Raw genomic sequence first — 15,082 nt, 5'->3', positions numbered from 1 at the left:
GATTTTTTTGAGCTTTTCTTTGGCTACTGACAGTAAAGTTGGAGACGGACCCTATAACTCCCCCTGAGACTGCAGGGCCCCCTAGTCTGATTAGGATAATAGTTCCAGACAATGCTAAGCCACGGTTTTAAGGCAGGAATGCAGTTTCCAGTGTGCATTTGGCCACGGCCTCACAACTAAACATAGACAAATTGCAGCAACATGTGACGCTGCCACTCGCTGATTAGTCTTAAATATTTGCGCACGCTTCGTATTGGCCTTCTTTTGTTGTCTTGAGTGAAATTTAAAGGTCAATACGTCCTTAAATGAATCCACGAAGCCACCTGCATGTGGCTTTTGTTTGTGTAAAAGATTTAGTCGTGTTTAGTTTGTACAGCAGATTGAAAGTCGGTTACATTCTGTACATTGTAATACTTCGTAATGACACTGCAGGATTGATCTCAAGGTGACCAAAGCAAAGGCCAACTGACCGACTGACTCTGCCCTCTATCGAGTCTCACCCAGGGACTATATATAAAAATGGACGTAGACCCTAGGATGATGTGCAGTGGATGAGCTCTTAGTCAGACCCATACTCTGCTCCTCCAAATATGGTTACTTCTGGGTCCAAAAAACCAAGATGACATTGACCACAATGATAAACTTAAGGCTTCAAAACGGCAGTTCACAGAACAATGAGCTTTGTTGTGGGTGGCCACGTGGGTAAACTGCTGCTATGGGTGAAAAGTTGAGAACTGTGGATTCTTGAGTCTTTTACCTTTTAATCTCACTTCAGTCTTATTATAGATGAACAATTGGCAATCTAAGATGTTTCCACACCCATCCTCTCCAATCAATTACATTTGAGATGGTTTACAATTATCTCAATGTCGCCATCTTCAATGGAGCTAGTGCTCGTAAATCTGTTAATGCTTCTGGACACGTCCTCAGTGATGTTCCTGGCATCATTGAGAGTTTTTGGTCTTTCAACATCATAAACCCTCGTGTGGGCGACCCAGCTGACGCTGATCAGCTTGTGTCCCAATGGCCCATCATACTTGGTGGGATTCCTTTCGAAGGCCTCTCCGAAGTGGTCTTCCCAAGGTACTGTCAGCTCTAACTGAAACACTTGTTTAGTGGACTCTGACAGGAGTTAGATTTCTGATCTCAAGGTGGTGGCCACACTGTGATTGGGGGACTTCAGTTGCCGCTCAAGGTCCACCAATAGCTGCCAGTCTCTCGCAGAGGACCAGAGTTCCACATCGATAGTGTCTACAGCTGATAGTGGATTCGTGACACCACGGTTCCTGAGTGGCGTTATGCTGGACTACAAACCAGGCCTAATCATTATAGTTTCATGTTCATAAAGAGTCAATGCATTGTTCAAATTCAAGAATCAAGAATGGGACATCATGAGGAATATAGGAGAATCAGTCTCCGAAGTGAAATTAATCAGGGGATATCTGAGATTACAGATTTTTGTCTGTCTGTAAACATATCCTCTTCATTTTTTATTGGTAGGGTTAGATTTTTTTAAATTTGCAGAACTGACTGTTCTTTTGCTCTCGCTGAGTCATGACTTTAAACCGCTCGTTGCCAATTTGATTTATGACATTGAGATCCGGGCTGTTGGCTCAGGGCAGCTGATTGTAATTCCACAGTGTGTACGGCAGCGGGATTACCAAAATGCTCGGGAGTGTTTGCTCGCCTGTCTCTAGGAAACTGAGCACTAACTCGTACATACAGATGCCAGGGGATTATATAGTAGTTTGCAGTACGGTACATGTGACACTTTGCTATAAAGTGTTTAATTTAAGTCTGTGTCTGACACGAGAATTTAAAATGTGTACTTCAGTTGTGTTGTACATGTGCAGCCTGTTGAGTTCTAATTATTTTACTGATATAAAGTCAAAGCTATAATTCTGCTTAAAGTTGGGGGAAACTGTACTATTGTCTTCCATCATCAATGTGTCAGTTTTATTCTAATTATGATCGATTGATCATGTCTGCAGTAAAAGTTAGTTTAAGATTGATAATAACCTGCAGATTGCAGACTCTCATTCAAATCACCACTGCTTGGATTTGGAGAATCATTACACTCCCGTTTACGGATAAAAACGGTTATCAGTTTCCCTTTTTCACCCTGGTAAAATTCCCAATGGTTAGTTGTACCGTTTCAATCTTTCGTGGTGATTTGATTCTTCTTGAACCTTCCACCTTGATTCCAACGCTGTCCTTTTTTTCCCCCACCCACCACAAGGTGGAGCATTGTTCTTCATCATGAAAAGAAGTTTAAAATTGCCAAAATCTTCATGTAATCATTGACACTGTAACTTTGCGCAAAGTTATACGCAATCCTGATTACATGTAATCCGTTACTGCCCAAGAAGTCGCAGTAATTTGTCTTTGCATGGTTCTCGTACGGACGTAGTTTTTCTGTTGATGTGACTCGCATGTTAGTCTGTGCCAGAGCAAACAGCTGCCGCCCCTCTACCACCGCCACCACCGGAGCTGCCTGGCACTCCGGTCAGTCAGTGTGCCAACTCCTCGGCTCAGGCAGCGACGGGGCTGAGCACTGCGACTCCCTTGTTCTGCACAACAGCATTTGGCTCTGTGATGATGATGATGATGATGATGATTAGAAAAAAACAACAAACACGGCCAATGACCACATGGATGCACGCAAACAGATTTCATCAGATCAAAACAACAAAAGGGAACAATAACAGTTTGCATCACAGGGAATGAGAACAAAATGCCATTGTTATTACTTACTGATGTTTATTTTGCGTCTCAGCAAAAAAGTGAATATTTTTAGACGGTATGTACACCATTAACATGTAAGGCGGTAACAATGACTTTATCCTGACTGTGAATGAAGCTGCTTTTTCATAGCTGTCAGTCTTGAAACATGTTGACTGTTTTTTTTGTTGTTGTTCCCTCTCGGAGACACCGACCGTTTCAGATGTTATTCAGACTCTCAGTTCTGTCGATATGTCTCTTCAAAACCACATCTTCCTCTCGAATGGAGCACGATTACTTTGCTGTTAAATACTCGGTTTAGAGATACACAATGTGAACATCCAAACAGTTAGATTACCGTCATACTCTTAATTCTAGTGCAGCACACCGTGGAGAGCAGGTGAACGCGTACTTAAAGCTGCGTGTTGTGTGCCTCCGTCGTTGCCTCCGTCGTTGCCTCCGTCTTTGCCTGTAGCTGGAGCGAAAGTGCAGGGTAAACACACACACACACACACACACACACACACACACACAAACGCACACGCACACGCACACACACACACACACACACACACACACACAGGTGAGCTGAGGCTTCAGGCTTCACTGGGAATGAGCCAGAGCTCCTGCACCCTGACCGAAGCCGAAGCCCTTGGGACCGAAGTTCTTTGCGTAGCAACCTGTGAATGAAATGACAGAGAATGAGGAAAAAAAAAAAGTGGAGAATGCTCTGGCGGCTCTGACTGCACACACATCAGTTCATTCTGGCTTAAACCTTCAACGTGCATATCCACAGAAATAGAGGAATAGATTTGTGTTGATGCCAGTTTGTTGATTAAAACTATACTGACAAACATGAATTGTAAATACGGAGGATTTTTTCCTCTGTGTTCCATTACAAATGAAACGTAAGAGGGGTGAGGGACCTTTTGTTCCTCCGTCTTCAGTAATCGTTTTTGAGGTTCAACTCACCTAGTGAAATACTTAAATGTATGATTCAGGTTAATAATGCGGCATATTAAACGACAGCGAGTTCTGTAATAATAACTGTTAAACTTCACATGCCAATTCCATTTTTGTCTCCCAAAAGCCCCAGATCTTTATTTTAAAGCTGCAACAGTTAATCGATTAATCGATTATTAATGGATTACTGAATCAATCGCCAACTATATTGATAATAGATTAATTGGTTCAAATAGTTTTTATGGGGAAAAAAGTCAGAATTCTCTGATTTCAGCTTCTTAAATGTGAATATTTTCTGGTTTCTTTGCTCCTCTGTGACAGTAAACTAAATAGATTTGATGTGTGGACAAAACAAAACATCAACTTGAGGTTTTGGGAAACACGATCGGCATTTTTCACAATTTGACAATTATGACATGTCAACTAATCGATTAAGCGAGAAAATAATCGACAGATTAATCAATAATAAAAAATCGTTAGTTGCAGCCCTACTTAAATTTGCGGTCTGTTTACGACCAATAGTCCGAAACACAGAGATATTAATTATACTTTCTAACAAGACGGAAAAAAATCAATCACCCATCCTCAAATTTTAGAAGGGGGATTTAGCGGAAGGTTTGTATTGTTTGTTGATTTTTCAGTCATTATCAAATGGATTGCCAATTAATTCTCCTTCCATCATCCAAAGCTCACTGAATGATCCACAGATCTTCTCTGCTCCAGTTGGTTCACACAGACCTTTACAGTAGATCTCCCCGTCGCGGTCAGCGAGGGTCGTGGACTCCAGTCCTTTGCCACAATTGGCACAACGAAAGCACGCCTTGTGCCAGGACTGAGAAGGGAGCGAATGATCAGATTCAGCCGAGACATATACAGAGAACTGACGCGGCATCAACACGTTCAATATTCAATTTGAAGGGAGATTAATTTGGTCTTTCTCACATTGCCTCCTCCGATAACCTTCTCCGCTGCGTAGACCGTTCTGCCACACCGGGGACACACGTCTGGGCCTCCTGGTTTCTGGGCAAACTGGGAGGTGTTGGGGTTATTCGTCGGGCGGTGGGGAGCTTGTCTGTCCACAGAAATCACAGCACGGGAAAGTCAACAAAGGGAGGAGCTCGCCGAAATGGGCTTAATTACACTTATTGCGAGCTACATGCACGTGTTTTGCTGCAGGAACTTTTTCTCGTGAACATTGTAATAAAATGACTTTCATCTGGATACTATTATACTGTTCACTGAAAGAAGGACGGGATGGGCTGCTCACACTTCAGGCTTGATTCCAAGGGCCTCTCCCGTGTCCATGCTCAGAGTGCCGGCTCCACTTCCAAAGCCGTAGCCTTTCGGTCCATATTTCTTGCCATAGCATGATTTGCAGTAGATCTCATCCACGTGGACAGCCACCGTTGTGCTGTCCAAGTTCTTCCTGCAGACCACTTTACGACAAAAAGAGAAACAGGAGAGAAAAAAACAATTCGTACGCGTGAATCTGTTTTTTTTTCCCTTCCTGTAGTCCACAATAATCAACAGTGCAGCAGAGAAAAGCAACCCTTGCCTTTTTTTTTTTCTTTCCTAGACGTTCAGCTGTGACTTCACCACAAACTATGCATGAAATTTGAAAGAGCAGAATGTCATACCCACTATGTGCTTAACTGGCTCAGATAAATACTCGTGCTGGAGGGAGGAGTGTGTCTACCTTCCTCTGCCATAGAAGGAAAACCGAGCCTTTGTCACATGTTTCCACTGGGTCCAAATAAGGACAAAGATGTCTGAGTGCGAAACCTGCGGATGCTCACTTTTCCTACACGCGTGCCAGAGCGCTCTGCATTCCTTCCTCCCGGCACTCCTTGTGTTCTTTTTTCCCCCAGAGTTTGTTAAAGGGGAGCGTTTGCAGGAATGACGCGGATCACCTGAGAACTCAAATGATACTCACTGCACAGAAAACAGGATTTGTGCCAGCTCTTCCCCTCGCACTGCACTTCCTCGGCGAAGTAGACAGTCTTCTGGCAGCAGCCGCACTTGTTTCCTCCTCCGAAAGGCATTTTCTCTGCGCGCACACATGCAGGAGAGAGAGAGAACGGCTTGTGTGTGTGTGTGTGTATATACATTTCTCACTCGCCGTGAATATGGCGTTCAGCAGACGGAAGCCATCTGCGACACCCGCGGCTACACACAACAATACCTATAAAAGGAGAAGCGTAGGTTTGCAATGCTTTCTCTCTTCCCCGCTGGGAGCCTGAAGAACTTCTCATATGTCATTGTAAAATGCAAAGTAGCTGCAAGCATGGCTCAGATATGACTTTACTGCCTCACATAAAGAAAACTACATCAGAATAGACACCACGGTCATTTCAGATCTGAGTTTCAACAGTTCAATGTTTTTTTTGTGATGGTTGCGATTACGTCAGCTGGTGGCTGTCCTCCACCTTGAAAGTCAGTAACTGACTCTAGTTCGCATTTTGGATAAACAGGAAATTCCCTGCATTTTATTTTGCAATCGCAAGTGTCACGATGACCTCACCCAAACCTACAGGCCCACGAGACTGAACGGACAAGTTTTAGTATATGCTGACTAAACTATCATGTAATTAAATGAGTAAATAAAATGGTACACGCCTTGTTTTTCGGGACGACAAACGGTTTTTGCTTGAAGGTGTTGTTTGTAGAAAACTCCTGTTGGTGGAGCAGGGGCACCTTGTCGGTGCCGTTTCCTATCTGATTTACTTCCTGTTCTTGAAACAAAAGTTTGCAGCTTGTGCTCCCGGACAATAACAGGATATTTTAAAGGTCATTGTTACGAACCTTCCAAACATCCTGACGCTCTCACGTCAGATCCATGTCATTGTGGAGATATTTGATATCTCCACAATGATAGATAGGTATTTTCTCTGATGCGTGTTTGTCCGCCTCCGTTTTACAAATTACAACTTAAACTCGACTCTTACCCGACGTGAGGCGAAAAGGCTGCTCCCCTCGGCGCTTGTTCAGTGATGACCACAGACGAGTGAGTCGCCAGCAGAGGAGACACTTGTCTGCTGCGCAGCAGCGAGGGAGGCTGAGTCGACAGCACGCTGCAGCTGAGGGGAGGAGTCACGGGGGCACAGAGCTGGGAAGAGGGGAGTGAGACGTAGGAAGGAAAAGGAGGAGAAAGCTGACGGACTGGGAGGGTATCGGAGACTGAAAGAGGCAGATATTCGCCATCTTCGTGCATCAGGACTGCACCGATCACAAATCACCCGGACTTTAATGTAAGCAGTTGTTGAAGGTTATGCTGCCCACCGGGTGATCCTGATGAGGAAACCTGTCAAGAGTTTTGAGGACTTTACACTGATCAGCCATAACATTATGACCCCCTGCCTAGTAGGTCTCCCTTTTGCTGCTAAAACATCTCTGACCCGTCGGGAAATGGAAACGGGACATTTAGAGTTGTCCTGTGGTGCTGGGACGTTGGCAGAGGATCCTGTGGGTCCACTGGGTTTTGAGCCTTGGGGGCCTCCATGGATCTGGATTCGTCACTTATCCTACATGCGTGGTCGGCCGGTGTAACGAGCGTAAAAAGGTGTAACAGGCGGAGTCTGCTCGGTGTCTGGTCTGCAACAATGTTTATGTTGTGGGTGGTTTGTGTCAAAGTAACACCCAGATGAACGCTTGGACCCGAGGTTTCCCCGCAGAACATTACGTATAATCTATGTTTTTAGTCAATGCTGTGGCTGATCGGTGTGTAATACCAAAAGTAACGAGTCATTTTGAATGAAGACAGATTTGTATCGTGTTTAACTAATTTTAGATTTTGTTCTGAAAGCTCATATTGTCACTTTTGCTTTGCAGCAATTTCTACAATGCAACAGTCTCGCTCTTCCATAGCAGTTATGGGAATTATTAGAAAATCACGTCTTACTCGTCACATGTAGTTTCAGTAAAGCATTAGAACCGTGGTCCAGTCTACTGGATTTAAAATGTAACTGCGCTATTTTGGTTTAGGTGGTGACTTTCAGCTTTAGTCGGAGGTGTCTGCATCTTAAAGGCGAGGCAAATGTATTTGTATAGTGCATTATCACACACCGAGGTCATTCAATGTGCTTTACAGAAATGAAGAAACATAATAAAGTACAGATAAGAAGCATAAGAAAACATTAAAAAGGGCAAAACATTAAAAACATAAATCATAGAAACAGTATAAAAGCAGAAATTATAAAACAGGCAATGTCTCATTAAGTGCATTGAGTGACGAAGTGGAGGAGCAGTTTTTCACTTCTTTTTAAATCACTGTAATCGATATTTCTATATCGGACCAACTGACTGAAGGCTTACAAGATGAACTAACCTCTTCCTGGCTCGCTACGTTCACCTGGTAACATTTAATTCAGTCCCCGGAGGTGTATGCAGTTTACTTGAATCGTATAATGCCTCACTTACCTAAGTGCAGACAGAATGTCTGACTAGGGAGCTTAAAGCCCCAGTGTGTAATATTTGTGAATTTCTGGCGGCATCTGGTGGTAAAGTTGCAAACCGCAACCAACTGAGAACCCGACAGGGGACGCTTTACGGTGGCGCGTTGCTGATTCCATGTCCGGTTTCCGGCAGCGCTTAAAAAACTCGACGCGAATGCAACGTATTTTGGAGCGTTCTGTGCAACAAACGCTGTTCAACACGACGTAGCAAACATGGCGACTCACACGGAGGTCGGGTCCACCTCATGTATCTGTGCACACATTGCAACATAAATAATTTACATTTTTTGATTTAACTAAATTTGCCAATGCTTTGCGGTCAGGTCCACTATCAACATGGCCCCCGGTGATGCTTTTTCCTTCTTGCTTCATGCTTCAGGGAATTTGGTTTCTCCCCCCCCCCCCCCTTATGTTTGGTCTTCAGCAAGTGAAGCACATAATCTGTTGCAACCAAAGGTCGGATGACTGATTTGGCAAGTGGAGACCGTTTGGCACTAAAAGTCTCCGTGGTTACTGTTAAATGTTTTGGCGTCATTATCCTGTTGTTTTGCAAGCGGTTGACTGTCGACCACACTTCCTACAGTTTTTCACCAAATATGGATGTAAACAACCTACAACACCCTGAAAGCTGGAATGTGACACTTAAACCTCGTAGTAATTGAGGGTCTGATTGGAATAAACACCAGGTTTTGTTTCAGCTAGAAGCCCAGTCAGCTTGAGAAGAGATTATTTGTGAGTGATGTCTGCCTTTAACCACATGTCACATTTTCCTCATGATATTTCCTGCAGTTATGCAATCTTTAATTGTCTGCAGGGTGAAGTCCTCATGAAATGACTCTGTGACTTTGTGTGTTAGATACATGCGCTCGCCGCTGATGCTCCTCCCGTCTCCCAACAGCCATAAATAAAAGGAGGAAATATGAGCAGCCGTGATATCTACAGTTTACTGCCTGTAAATCTGTCCAAAAAAAAAAGGGATGAAGAAACTCTTTGGCTGCAGCCTTACAAGGTAATTTGATGTCCTTTCGTACTCAGTGAGAAATCTGTTTCCAGATCCTTTCCTGGAGGATTTAAGAGCGGGTCGGGTCAATCAGAAAAGATTTACTAGACACATATATAGCTTGTTTTGTCTGATCCAGGTGTAATCAGCTATCAGATGGCAACAACAATAAAGTCAAAATGTGAACATGTTTTCTCAAACTGCCTCATGTACTATAGTATATTACTGATATATATATATATATATATATATTTCCTTTTTTTACTAGATGCGTATGTCCTAACAATTCATCTTTAATTGGGACAATTAATTAGTATTTTTCAATACAGTGTCATATCTGTTATTATTCTGCAACTCCAAGCTCATTCATAAGGACAAATTGATGTTGATGTTAAATGACCAACATATTGTCTCATAGTACAACAGGACGGTACTGTATGTGGAATCTTATGTAAAATATATCCATATCTATCTCTCAGATCTTTGCCTTTCGGTTAAAATCTTCTACACACATTCATCAATCGTTTGTGAGATCTGGTTGAGGATGTCCCCCCCATATCTAATGTTCTTCCTCTGGTTGGATGATTGTATATATGTGAAGTGTGCATGCTGGTGTTTTATTGGTCCATTCTTGAATTCTGATGAAATTTCAACCCAGTTCAATATTTTTCTTTTTCTTTGCAGAACTTTGTTATCATTGTATTTGATAAGATCTCTATAGATACATTTAATTTTTCTTTGCAATGTGATCTGATATGTAAAAAGCTTTTCACTTAATATTCTTCTACCTTCTGCAACAGAATGTGTGGTGTCCAGTGACTTCATGCGGACTGGCTGCTCTTTGTTCAAGACACATTACATGCAACAACAACAACGACAGCTACAACTATACTAATGTGGTCGTTGGCATTTCGCTGCTGATCTTGTGCCCTGTGACATTCAACAATTGCCCAGGTTCAGGCTCCACGTCTTTCACACTGTAATACTTTACTACAGCGCATCACGCACGTGACCTTTCCACGATTATTCTAGATGGATGGACGGTCAGCGTAACTACAAAGTCCTCCTGCTGTTCTCCAAAACAGGGCTTGTGTGATTTGGAGCTTTTTTTTTACTGTGTTCCATCATTCAGTTAAAAAAAAGAAACCATGGATATTAGCACTTCCAGCATGGCTCGAATGTCTCCCCTGGAGAAGATCATGAAAGGTGAAACTGATGGGGCAACTGTAGTCGATACAAGGCGGGAGGAGAGTGATGCTGCCTGGTCTGCCTTCCTCCCTCTCTCCAAGCCCTCCAGGCTCTTCACCATCATAGGATGAGACAATGATGAACTCAAGAAGCCTATTTATAGCCCACGACCGGCCAACAGTAGCCCTGTGTCTCTGCTCGGGTGGACATCCGCCCTGGCAAGTTGTGTAGCATGTGCACATGTGATTATGCTCATGGCGGAGAGGGAGGAAGAGAGAGAGAGAGAGAGAGCGAGGAAGAGAGAAGAGTGGAGTGACGGAGACTCAGTGGATGTAATCCAGAGGAGAGAGAGGAGAGGATGAGAGGCAAAGCCAGATAAGAGGCAGGCGACTGGGCTGTAGTCCATCCATCAGTGTGTACGGAGGAGTGGCGACTGCTCCGTGGAGGAATTCGGCACAGTCTCCCTCGTTTGACCCGACTCGGAGCCAGGGCTCCTCCCGTGGGGATGGTCTCCCTTTTGGCAATGTGCGTGTTTTGTTTTTTTCCTTCCCCGAAGCTCTGCCAAGCTGTCAGGTGAAGAGGAAGAGCTGGAGGAGGTGAGCTGACTTCACACTGACAATATGTTTGCATAGCAGCTCGCCGTCGCTGTGTTTCGTGTGTTTGGCTTTGTGTGTGTTTAGTGTTGGCTGTTGTCCATACTCTGGTTTGTGCTATTTCAGCAAAAGTAACCTCATGTAGCCTCATTTTTTCAGTTTCCAAGTGTCCATCTGTACATTAACTATTAATTACCTGGCAGCTATTTAGATAACTGCTGAATCATTGAAGCCATTTTTAAGTATAATGTGCTTAAAAAAAAAAGTAAAAAAGTAAATATTGGTTGGTTTTCTTGGTCTACTCAGATATTAAATCACAAAAATCACATCAGTCATATCAATTTGACATCAAGACACTGTCAGCTGAGAAACATTTTATGGACCAAATAATTTACTTGAATAGCCTAGAAAATGAATGTCCAGATATAGTGAAAAAATTACAGCAATTGTCAGATGCAGTCCTGCAGATAAAAAAAAGAATACTTGAATACTGTATTATTTGGTGAACATTTGCACAAATTAAACTACACGTGAACAAAATTAAACCGCATGCCTAATACATCCGTCTGAAATCAATGAAGGGCTTGTTCTGTTCAGTCCTTTCCAAGCCTGTACGGAGGAATCAAAACTGAGCATTTGTAATATCTCATATAATGCAGTCAGTGTGGTTTGGCATACGTAAAAAAAAAAAATATAACCCTCATTCATTCAATAAACATGATTAGGTCCTTTTCGAGCCGGAAAGGAATAATTGTGTTATGGTGGAGGGGAGTCTGGGCTGCATGAACCTGATTCAACAAGCAGCAGTCGGACTGAGGTCAATGTGCTTCCTGCCGCCTCCTGCCCTGCGGCGAGCAACTGTGGCCGCGGCGAGAGATGCAGTTTCATGAATTAGTCAGTAGAGGTCACAGACGGCCAGTTATTATTATTCGAGTGCAGGTTGAGGCACGCCCTGATTTCTCTCTCTCTCGCTCTCTCTCTCTCTCTCTCTCTCTCTCTCTCTCTCTCTCTCTCTCTCCCTCCCTCTCTTGCCGTGGCGTTACTTGTGCCATAAGCCAAGCTGATGCAGAAAGGTGAAGAGGTTCATTGAATGAAGCAGAACGAGAAGCCAGCGGAGTGTGAAGTGCACAGATAATAAGCTGCGAGGATAGGGGCGGGGGGCTGAGGGATGAAGGACTTTGCTATCAGTTCATATCACTCGGGCTGTTTGTACTGTACCTGCCCGTGAGGCCACTCATTCTTTATCTCTGCACATGTTTAATTGAGCCACGATTACGTCCGGCCTGTGCAAAGTGATGTAATAACGTAGATAGAAACATGCATCACCCAAGGTCAGACGGGGTGTGTGTGCCTGTGTGTGTGTGTGTGCACACCGTGTGTCTCTGTGTGTTTGCAGATTCATTACACATTTTTCTGCGTACCCCTTTGTCCAGTCCTCATCTTCGACTGTAATCCCCACTCATCTCCCCGTCTGCGACTCGACTCGGATGTACAGCTCTAATTTTCCAAACTGTCACAGTCTTTTAATCCCTACTCATGAACTTTGAAGTCGTCCCGCAGAGAGCTTAAACTTGGCGAAGGAGCGATTTGCTAAAAATGTGCAAGAGGGGCGATATAACATATAACCCCATCATGGTCACTACACCCCTGCACACCAGTATGCGCGTTGACACGTTGCTCTTGGGACGCGCCGAATTTGGTCGTGATCCGCCTCGTGTCCTGCATGTGTCCTGCCTTGGATGTTGATTGTCTGAGCCGGGTTTTTTTTGGGTGATATTTGGCTCCGCATCACAAAGTCTGAGTCTCAGTCTGTAATCCCCATCCTCACAGATTAATGAGGAGAAAGTGTGTGTGTGTGTGTGTGTGTGTGTGTGTGTGTGTGTGTGTGTGTGTGTGTGTGTGTGTGTGTGTGTGTGTGTGTGTGTGTGTGTGTGTGTGTGTGTGTGTGTGTGTGTGTGTGTGTGTGTGTGTGTGTGTGTGTGTGTGTGTTCCAATGCTGTCACCCTGTCATCGCTCCTGTCGTTCTCTCTTTCTCTGTGTGCGGACACCTCTTCAGTTCGCTTCCACTGGCCCAGATTTACAATGCCGAGCCCTGTAGGCGGCCAACTATAAACACGCAGTGACGATTCGAATCAGCACAGTTCACTGGCCCTGGCTGTGACTCAGGACATTTTGAGCGCCAGGCGGACAAAAAAAGATGCAGGCTGGACTGTGACAGATTAAAAAAAAGAAGGGAGAGAGATGGAGACAACGAGAATGTGCAGAGTGCGATGCGGTAGAGTGTTTCACCAGGTACGTGGCCCGGTTTGAGCTCAGCACTTTTTTAATACGGAGACACTTGGACGAGGGGTGGTCCATTTGCAAGTCAGAGACAGCGGCTGCCGGCTAAAGTAGTCTCATCCACAGGCACCAACTGCAGCAGAGGGTCTGTCTGGGGTATTGTTATGCAAGCGAGCAGGGAGGGAGGGAGAAGTCCCACTTTGATCCAGGCATCGGACGGAGGCAGGGATGCTTCGGTCCTCTGCGCTGTTCGAGCTGCAGGCTGCAGTTTGCCGTCCCCTCTGGGTGTCTGCATATCGGGCAGTGGGCTTGGAGCGGCCGCCCTGCAGAGCGAGGACGGACTGATGGACACCTGGAGATATTGCTCGTCACTGAAATAGTCTCCGCTTCCCTCCCATGTTACAAGCTTACCAAGTTTTATTTTTTTCTCCCTCAGCCTTCTTCTAGGTAAGTTTCAGTTCCTTACTAAGTATTGTGGACGAAAAATGTTAATTTAAGAAGTCTGTCATTTAAAATTTTTTGACTACGCCTGCTGCGGTTTGTTTTCAAACTGGAACATTTTTATTTTATTTTTATCGATCTAAAAAATTTCCGTTCTCCCCAAGTGACCTTGTTTTTTTGTTTTGTTTTCCAAAACACTGCTCATTCACAACTTCACCACCGCAAGTGCATCACACTGTGGTGTTTGTTGAGCATGTGAGCCGGCGGCGGACACGGTCCTGCACGACAAAACACAGTCTCTTGTGGGATGACTGAGATATTTCTGTCATGTGGCCGACTGCAGGCTGAGGGAGAATCAAAAAAAAAAAAAGGAAGCTGAACTTAATCCTGCAAAGACCTTTTTTTTTTTTTTGGTCCCACGCTGGACTTTTATTGTTCTGCCTGGGACGGGGAGTCATGTGGCCACTAATTGTCCGGGATATGCTGCTGACTCATACCAGCGTGTGCTACGGGCGGCCACTGCATCCGGCTCACACTCGCACTGCTCGTCTACACTGAGACGGAGATACGGGAGACTGTGATCGTCCACGCGCTCCCGTTCGATGTCCTCATCCTTTCTGTGATGGAAGCCGTGAATTCCTTTTGGAATACGGAGCTTCAGCGGAAAAACAAAAACGGAAAAAAAACGGTGTCACAATCTGTCGTCGCACAACGTCTGGTGCGACGACAAAAAGAATCGACATCTGAAGAACGCCGTGGGGGCATGTCTTCAAATTCGGCACAAACGTTCACTCGGAATCGAGAACGAACTGCGTAGCATTTGGTGGTCAAAGGTCAAAGGTGAAGGCCACTCTGACATCCTGGCCATAACTCAGGAATGAATTCACCAATTTCAACTCAATTTGACACACGTCCAATAGAATGACATAATGAAGGGACAACGTTTTATATCCAAACAGTCAAAGTTCACCTTCCCTGTGGCTACATCATTTTCTGCAAAAACACTTATTCAAGTCAAACCAAATATACTTTTATAGCATTAAGCAGAAGTATTATAACAAGTACCACGTCCCTATGGTCCTGTGGCGACTTTGACTGCTTGGCTGAGGCACACAAATGCCCGGTGGTAATATTAGTTTGATAACTAACTTTCAGGGATTCAAAGCCCATTTTCCTGCAAAAAACTTGTAATCCAATTTAAATCTGCACTAATAATGGTCCAGCTCTTCGAAGCATTTCAGCGTCTTTCAGATCCTCGTTTTAGTTTTATTTCACTCCCATCGCCATCAGCATTTGATTTATTTAAAAAAGAAACTTCAATAAACCGACTTTATGCTACCTGACCTAGCATACAGATATAGTTGCATTAATTGATCCCGTGGCCCTGTTTTGACCTGATGATGGCATTAGATTCATCACGCGCGATTCATCGAATAGATGCCGAA

At 44.3% G+C, this 15,082-nt stretch overlaps 2 protein-coding genes across 2 annotated transcripts in view; one reads left to right on the top strand and one right to left on the bottom strand.

Moving 5' to 3' along the window:
- Nucleotides 1-15,082, top strand: part of nav1b (neuron navigator 1b) — a 77,278-nt gene that overhangs the window by 4,938 nt on the left and 57,258 nt on the right. The window contains exons 2-3 of the mRNA XM_035632945.2: nt 8,992-9,144; nt 9,936-10,919. The gene's annotated coding sequence lies outside the window, so the exon portion shown is untranslated. The remainder of the gene's footprint in view (nt 1-8,991; nt 9,145-9,935; nt 10,920-15,082) is intronic.
- Nucleotides 2,744-6,786, bottom strand: csrp1b (cysteine and glycine-rich protein 1b). Its single transcript, XM_035632957.2, has 6 exons — nt 6,630-6,786; nt 5,618-5,731; nt 4,952-5,120; nt 4,627-4,756; nt 4,423-4,516; nt 2,744-3,401 (listed from the first exon to the last, which is right to left on the bottom strand). The coding sequence occupies exons 2-6, from the start codon at nt 5,724-5,726 to the stop codon at nt 3,325-3,327; spliced, it is 579 nt and encodes a 192-aa protein (XP_035488850.1). The 5' UTR covers nt 5,727-5,731; nt 6,630-6,786; the 3' UTR covers nt 2,744-3,324.

Source organism: Scophthalmus maximus, chromosome 6, assembly GCF_022379125.1.
Source record: "Scophthalmus maximus strain ysfricsl-2021 chromosome 6, ASM2237912v1, whole genome shotgun sequence".
Classification (NCBI taxonomy): domain Eukaryota; kingdom Metazoa; phylum Chordata; class Actinopteri; order Pleuronectiformes; family Scophthalmidae; genus Scophthalmus; species Scophthalmus maximus.
This window is presented reverse-complemented; position numbering and strand designations above follow the sequence as displayed.